General features: G+C 44.8%; 1 protein-coding gene across 1 annotated transcript in view; it reads right to left on the bottom strand.

The window, feature by feature from the left end:
- Positions 1–4,165: 4,165 nt before the first annotated feature.
- LOC147685234 (cathelicidin-1-like) overlaps positions 4,166–8,767 on the bottom strand; it is a 134,596-nt gene continuing 129,994 nt past the window's right edge. The window contains exon 4 of the mRNA XM_086941130.1: positions 4,166–7,379. Coding sequence (XP_086797256.1) covers positions 7,179–7,379 — 201 coding nt within the window. The 3' untranslated portion in view covers positions 4,166–7,178. The remainder of the gene's footprint in view (positions 7,380–8,767) is intronic.

Raw genomic sequence — 8,767 nt, 5'->3', positions numbered from 1 at the left:
GGAGTTTTTGAGAGGGTGCTGGGAGCAGAGGGAGGATTTTCCTGGCTGAACGGAGTAGGCTTACGCAGGTACCCGCTGTTTTTTTGGCCTGGGTTTTAAATGAAAGGTCCCGTTCAAGCCAGAAACCCAGACTTTTGAGCACCGTCTTGGGTTGCGGAAGGGTACCCAGGCAGGATGGCCACATAGCGCTGGGGAGGGGTGGTGTTTGGTGTCCCAGTAGCATAAGCTCGGTTTTGGAGCCACTAAGTTTCAGCCTTGAGTCACACATCCACTGGTAGATCCCTTCGAGACAGTCATGAAGGTTTTTGAGTTGGGCACTTTCTAGCGAGAATGAGACCACCATTTGGGTGTCATCAGCGTATGTGATGGTTTTTATCCCAAAGGGGGTAACCACTTCCTCCAGGGGGGCCATGTAGGTATTAAATAGTGTAGGGCTCAGTGAGGAGCCCTGAGGGACCCCACACTGGAGGGGGAAAAAGTCAGAACGCTCGTTACCTTCACAGACCTGAAAGGTTCTGTCACTAAGGAAGGATGCGAGCCAGCAAAGTGCCGTGTTTCTTACTCCTAAGTTGGACAATCGCTGGACCAGGATCTCGTGGTCAACCGTGTCAAATGCAGCGCTTAGATCCAGGAGGACCAGTAACACTGATACTCCTGAATCCAAGATGCATCTGGCTTCCTCCACCACTTGTAGGAGGGCGGTCTCGGTCCCCTGACCAGGGCGGAACCCAGTTTGAGAGGGGCGGAGAAGATTGTTGGCTTCGAGGAAAACCGATAGTTGCTGATTGACAACCTTCTCTGTGATCTTGCTTATCCCAGGCAAGAGGGAGATTGGGCGAAGGTTGGAGAGGTCAAGTGGGTCAAGACCTGTTTTTTTCTGTAGGGCTTTAACCATTGCGTGCTTCCAGCTATGGGGGACCACTCCTTGGCTAAGAGAGGCATTAATAAGGTTAGTGGCCAGGTGTGAGATGGTGGGTCCCACTTGTTTGAGGATATGAATGGGGGCTGGATCATTTGGAGAGCCACTTTTCATGCCTGAAAGAGTTTTTAGAAATTCTTCATTGGTCATCGGATTGAAACTGTCAAGGATAGGGCTGGCCGTTGGAAGTGACGAGGTTACTGCAGGGTTTTTGTCAGATTTGGGGGGGAGGGTTTGTAGGATGGTTGTGATTTTATTCTGAAAAAAAGATGCTATTTGATTGCATCTAGCGACTGAGGGTACCTGAGTGGGGGGGGATTGGGAACTTTTAATAAGTCTTTAAATATTTTGTAGGTCTCGCGGGACGAGTTTGAGGCAGATTAAATTTTTTCCTCGTAGAAGGAGGCCTGTGCTGACTTTCGGGCTAATTTATAGATTTTCATTGATTTTTTGTATTCTTCTTTGATGAGTGGGTCCCAGTTTTTCCTCCATTTACGTTCTTGGACTTTGCAAATTTTCCGTAGATTCCTAAGTTCTTGGGAATACCAGGGGGATTTAAAGGAAGTGCATTTTTTCTTAGGATTTTTCTTGGGAGCGACTTGGTCTAAGGTGGGGGTGAGCCAGCTGTTAAAATTTTTGTCTGCTTTTTCTGGGTCGGGATCTGCGGAGGGGGCAGAGCGAGTTAATTTTTGCGTCCAGTTTTCGAATGATAGTTTGGACCAAATTCTTTCCTGTTGTCTGGAGGTTGGGATCTGGGGGGTGTCAAGAGTGGTTTGCCAAGTAAAAGGGATAAGGAAATGATCTGACCATGGGAGGGGGAGTGGGTGAGAGACTTCTACATTATGGAGATTGGTGAAGAGTGGATCCAAGAGGTGTCCTTTGGCATGAGTTGCTTCAGAGTTTTTGAGTTGGAGGTCAAATGCTTTTAGTTCCGAAATTATATCTCCGTCAACTCTGTCATTATTATCCTCGAAATGGAGATTTAAGTCTCCTAGAAGGAGAAAGTTGGAGGTCGATGTGCCAGTGGAGATAGTGGCCTCTAACAGTGAGCTGACACAATTTCCTTGGCTGGCGGGAGGACGATAAATAAGAAATCCCGAAAGGGATTTATTGGGGTTTATTTGGAGGGAAAAGTGGATACTTTCGCAGTCCTCGATTCCTCCCTCTTGTATCCTGCAAGTGAGAGTGTTTTTATAAATGAGCGCTAACCCCCCTCCTTTTCCCTTTGTTCTGTTTTGGTACAGTATAAGGTAGCCTGTGGGAAGCATGGTAACAATGTCGGCTTCGGAGTGGGGCGTCAGCCACGTTTCCGTAAGGAAAAGGACATCTAGCGTCATATCCTGGATAAGTTGGTTGATTTCTATGGAGTGTTTAGATGCAGATCTACAATTCAATAATGCTAGATTAACCGGCTTAGATGTATGGCGGTTGGGTTTCCCTCTAGTTTCCTCTGCAGGTAGCGGTATAGGGGAAAGGGTTGATGCGGTCAGACGGTATTGAAGGAGGTAATCCCTTGAGTATTGTAGTCGTTGTTCCCCAAAATTGGGCATAGTGAGTGGCCCTGTGCCCGGCCTGGCCCGGACGGGCCCAGACGGGCTTGCCTCTGGCGCGCCTCCGGCGCGCCATCAGCGCGTCCGCTGCGCCCGCCCGCTGCGCGGAAAAGAGGAGGGCTTCATTTTATGGCGGTTGGGCCGAAATCGCCCAGCCACTAGAGCGCTGTCCAGGCCCCTATCCAAGATGGCGGCCGTGGATTGAGTGCCTCGGGGTGAAGTTGACAGGGCAGACCGGGATCCCTAAAACGGCTTCAGGTCGTGCAATTAGTCTGCACGAGGAAGCGGCTCACTCCGGTTGCTATTGCGGGAATAATGGGCAGTTTTGGAGGTTTTTACAAAACACAGTGAAACGAAGCAAATTCAATATTTTAAAAAGCGCGAGTGCTAATAAAACGTTTTTAGTCACAAAACGATCTTTGCATGCTAATTTACAGGAGCAACAATTATTCTGCTACTCTAAGTCTAGCCTCCCGGCTTCCGCCTCAGGAGGGTACAATCACTGGCTAAATGGAGCAATGAGGACCACTTTTAGGGTGGATGGGCCGAAATCGCCCAGCCACTAGAGCACTGTCCAGGCCCCTATTCAAGATGGCGGCCGAGGATTGAGTGCCTCGGGGTGAAGTTGACAGGGCAGACCGGGAGCCCTAAAACGGCTTCAGGTCGTGCAATTAGTCTGCACGAGGAAGCGGCTCACTCCGGTTGTTATTGCGGGAATAATGGGCAGTTTTGGAGGTTTTTACAAAACACAGTGAAACGAAGCAAATTCAATATTTTAAAAAGCGCGAGTGCTAATAAAACGTTTTTAGTCACAGAACGATCTTTGCAGGCTAATTCACAGGAGCAACAATTATTCTGCTACTCGAAGTCTAGCCTCCCGGCTTCCGCCTCAGGAGGGTACAATCACTGGCTAAATGGAGCAATGAGGAGCACTTTTATGGTGGATGGGCCGAAATCGCCCAGCCACTAGAGCGCTGTCCAGGCCCCTATCCAAGATGGCGGCCGTGGATTGAGTGCCTCGGGGTGAAGTTGACAGGGCAGACCGGGAGCCCTAAAACGGCTTCAGGTCGTGCAATTAGTCTGCACGAGGAAGCGGCTCACTCCGGTTGCTATTACGGGAATAATGGGCAGTTTTGGAGGTTTTTACAAAACACAGTGAAACGAAGCAAATTCAATATTTTAAAAAGCGCGAGTGCTAATAAAACGTTTGTAGTCACAAAACGATCTTTGCAGGCTAATTTACAGGAGCAACAATTATTCTGCTACTCCAAGTCTAGCCTCCCGGCTTCCGCCTCAGGAGGGTACAATCACTCATGCAGGACACCAAAACACTTCCTGCACAATTGCACTTTATAAGATCATGTTTTAGAACCCAAAACAAACCTACAGAGTTGTGTGCTGCATTTCAACTGAAATGTGTCACAAGGCCTCTTCTGGGCTATGATGCATGACATTCATGATGCAAGTGTAACTACATTACAGTGCAATATATAAAACATATGAACATTTGTTGTGTTTCTGGCATATGTTTCTTTCCAGTTTTACTTTTCAGGACCTGACCTCAACATCCTTAGTGCTAGTGATTCTATTGGTGTGCCCTAAGTGCTTTATATTCCTAGGAGTCTTTGAAACCTAAGACAACAGAAAGTGTTTTCGGGACAATTAAGCGGACATTTTGCACAAAATAAATGCTTCATTCAATCAAAAGAACTTTATTGGTACCACCAGATCTAACAGTTTGTTAGGTTTAATACATGTTATGTAGCTAGCCATCAGAACGGCAATCTCAGTATACAGTATTATATTTCTGTTTGATACAAAGTTATACAAATAGGCATAAAATACATTTCTTATAGAAGCCTTTCCTGGGTAGCCTGGCACAGATAAAACAATGCTGGCAGCCATTTAATTCCACTCTCTGTGGTCTCCTACAACTATGCACATTTGTCTTCACTTTTCCTTGGAGGATCCTATTTTCAGACATATTTGTCAAATTTGGCTCCGATTAGCATGTACCTTGCAGTGCAGAGGAAAAGGTTTCACAGCTTATATTTCTCACTTCAGACTCTCTGACTAGCACTAACTTTGTACATTTGTTTGAGTCATATAGTTTCAATATTCATTTATGGTCACTTCCTTTAGCTAAAACCTGGTGAACGTCTATCTCTCTTCAGTACCTGACAGAGATGAAGTGTATAGGGTTGAAGATTCTGTGCTATGAGCTATAGCTGAAACAGTACATGGTATTGCACATCCCCGAATTTCACAGTGGATATGGCATTAACTTTCTATGATTTGTGTTAGTTTCTTGAGTTTGGTTACCTCCTTTGCAGACGTAGTGATGTGATGACCGTCACTAGACATGTATTGCGGCCCTGCATGTTAGCATGTATGTCTCTCAGTTGCTTATGTGTGGTTTCTGTTTTTGTTCATGGAGTCCCTCATTGTCTGTTGAGTTTATGTACTTTAGACACACAATTGATGGACGGAATACAGACCAAATCAAAACATTCACCCCCAGTCAAGATATCTAGGTTAAATCCATCATTCTTTTGCTCACCATGCCACCCCAGTTTAGACCTGGCCATATGCAAATCAGTCTTGACCCTTTGCCTCATGGAAACAATCCAGCCCGAACTGCCAAGCCAGGTCCTCTCTGGACCAGAAACAAGCATCCTAGGACCGGTGGCGGGGTTTCACCCCTCTTCAGCCTGTTTCAGCTTATTTCCAGTCCAGGGAGGGCCTGAACTGGCAGTTCGGGCTGGACTGTTCCCATTGGGCGCAGGGTCAAGACTAATTTCCATATGGCTGGGTCCAAACTGGAATGGCATGGTGAGCAAAAAAACGATGGATTTAGGCCAAGATCTCTGTACTGGGGTGAATGTATGATATTGTTCTACACTCTGTCCATCAATTGTTCTTTTTGAGTTTATGTACTTTCACTTACAAGGAGCCAATATGCAACTGCTCACTTTTGGGATGCCTAACAATAGGGGGTACGTCACTAGTGCTGCACCATTGTTTAGGCGGGTTCTAAAACATTTTCCTATGCTTTTATAGAACTGCAGCTAAAATATTTCACTGGGTGTAGTCCATATCTGCGTCGTTTTCAGAAGTTAAGGGTAAATCAGGATTACCAACTATATAACATTACTGCAGAACTGAGTATTTTCTAGATGCATATTTCGGAATGCAAAAAAATGATAAAAATTGCACTGTGAAATTGATTTGATAGAAGGGAAAACTGGCCATCGGATGTGAAAAACCCAATGCCACGGGCAATCCCTCATTCTAAATCGATAAACACAGAATGGGGTTCCACCACAAGGAAATATCGCGCAATGCATTATAAGTCAATTCTGCAACAAAGTTACCAACTTGAAAATCCATCAAAGTGAGGTAATACTCTTTATATTGTGCTCAGGGCACAAGTCATAAAACCCTAAATCCCTAATTAGAAAATACTCATGTGACATTATGGTGTGTGATATGGCATAACAAGAAGAGACATTACAGGAAGAGGCATAACAACCCATGACCTCACAAGAAGTGATATCACAAGAAGTGACATTAGATCTTAAGACTTCACGCATATGGTTAGCAGGTCTTTCATGAGTGCATTTAAAATATGTTATGGGGTTAAGGCACCTGCTGCAGAGATCTTAGAGTCTTCTGCTAAGCACATCGTGTGACATGTAGATGTCAGATTTTTATTCTACATAGATAGGTAAGTAGGTTACAGCTTTTAACGCAGAGAGCCTTTTGTTACTTGCAGTTCATGAATTGTAAAACATACCGCAGTAAACTATGACGGAGATGTGAGTCCTACACCTTGTAACCCTGTTTTTTGTAAGACATACTGTACATTGATTTACACACTTGTATAATTTATTGTCAATGGATAATGTGTACTTGTGACGTACAACTCTCTGACTCCCTGCATTTGGATAACTAACGCTATAAAAGAAATGAAACAAAATAGTGGAATTTAAATTGTTATTTGTGTATATATTGGGACAGACCAACGCAGCTGACATTCTTACAGTGCATGCATATCTCTTATATGCGGGGAATGAACACAGTCAAAACCATGCATTTATTAAGTACCTGTGAAGGAATAACAAACTGTGTGCCTTTGTTTTCCCTCCATTACTATTGCATATAGGTGTAAGGCTCAGAAAACTCCCAACCAGGAAACTCGAACAAATTGAGTCCTGAATGCCCCTTACCTTCTGCCATTGTTTTGGGCCCAACTAAAATTTAAAATAAGAAAGACCCCCTTGACTCCATCGCTGCCTGCATGTAGCTGTTCGGAATGAAAGCAGACAATGTTACACCGTGACGAGTTCAGCATATTTCAGTTGAGCCCAACTTCTTGGCAGGGTGGACAGCATCCACCCTGTGAACATAGTCGAAGGGAAACGTCTACACGTGTATCCCCCCATTTTGCGCCCTGGTTGTGCTTTTGTTTCTGTACCATTAAGTAAAATATACTTTTGTTTCTTTCATTTTGTGACTTTTTATTCTTTTGCAAACTGACTTGTAAAACCTTTGTTTTACAATATAGGGCAAAAAGAAGCGGGGGTCTTTTGAACTGAAATAGGACCAAAGATACATGAAATGCCTGAAATATTAGTTTAAAACTGGTAAATTAAAAGTAAGTATAGCTTGGGAAAGGATTAGTCACTGTTACTGGTGTCATTTTCATTTTAAGGAATTAACAATGCTTCATCTGGAATCTCCTTTGTTCCAATAGGAGAACCATATCCTGGCCGACCTCTTCTTCCGCCACCATCCATACCTCTTCCACCATTTCCTTTGTCATTTCCTCCCCTACCACCCCTGCCATTGCCACTCGTGACCCCTCTTCGGACTCCTTCTTCTTTTCCGGACCGCTTCACACGTGATTGCTGATGAGAAAAGTGAAACAATACCTATTAACAATACCTCTTCCACATTGAGCATATATTTGTAATCATTTTAGATACCAGAAGCATGATTTAACAAAAACTGACACAATGAATTATCATTTCTGCTGGTCTTTAGGCGTTGCCAATGCTTATTTTGCTAGCGAGTGTTTTCTTTCCCTTGAAAGCAAGCACTGTATGAAAAGCAAACTTAGCGTAAAAGCCAAAATGTATTTTTTTTACTGTAAGCACACTTTGCACCTGTAGTCCCTGGAACTGAAGGGGACTACCTATTTTGTGGATGTTCATATTGTGCACGAGAAGAAGGCCATCCCTCACAGTCATGTAAGGGATTAGCTGAAGTGGGCTGATGCTATGTCCCATGATGTATATTGTAGTGGGTGGACTCAAAATGTGAATGACAAAAGAGCAGGCCAATCAATGAAGAGGATTGACTAAAAGCGCCTTGTTAGACCTGGCATCTTTTGGTGTGGTTTCTCGTAACTTTTTTCCTTCTGAACCCCTATTTTTGACTATGTGCTGAATTTTGTTTTTGCTAGGTGTTGGACTCTGTCCACCTTTTCACTGCAGACCTTTGCTAAAGTGCATGTGCATTTCCTGAAATTACAGTGGTGCACTACATACTCGATTTTGCCATTTGGCATGTGTAAATGGGCAAATCTTCGAAGGTATATAACTTAGGACCCTTATGCCCGATATTCATGATCTTTGGTTCATTTTGATCCTAGCTACGAAGTATAGTCACCTGGAGGCTTTTGTGTCCTCTAAAAGGAGACACCTTGTGAGGAGCGGGCTTCACTGGCTCCCTGCGCTAGCCTTCTCATCTGCTTTGTTCCCCACAGGCCTCATGACCACCTGACTGACTTTCAGGGCACCTGCGTGGCAGTAGAGCCCTAGTTTGCACCTAACATGCCCTCAGGGGGCATAAGGGGGACTGTGTCACTGACCCTTGAAAGACCTATCTAGTCCTGGGGGTCTGCTGTAGGCAAAGTCCTTGGTCCATCAGGGGCATCAGCTTGCTTATCCTTCCAGCTCTCCATGTATCTGGTGTCATCAACGTCCAGGGCTTGCCCTACTAGACTCCTTTGTGTAGTGGTTTATAAGTGTGAGTGGAAAGTTCTCAATACCAGCCCCCCTGGCCTCTAAAAGGGTACACTTTGTGAGGAGCTGGTTTCACGGGCTCACTCCACAAACCTTCTCCTTTGCTTTGTTCTCCACGTGCCCCATGGGTTTCTAGCCAAAATGCGGGGTTAATAAAGCCCAAACCTTCCTATAACTGGTCCTCAGGGGGGGTAAGGAGGCCAACATCACTAGCCCTGGAGAGACCCACGTAGTTCTGGAGTTCATTTATAGGCAGAGTCCTTAGTCCA

The sequence above is a fragment of the Lissotriton vulgaris genome, chromosome 10 (genome assembly GCF_964263255.1).
Source record: "Lissotriton vulgaris chromosome 10, aLisVul1.2, whole genome shotgun sequence".
Taxonomy (NCBI): Eukaryota; Metazoa; Chordata; class Amphibia; order Caudata; family Salamandridae; genus Lissotriton; species Lissotriton vulgaris.
Note: the sequence above shows the minus strand (reverse complement) of the source record. Positions and strands in the feature narration are given on the sequence as shown.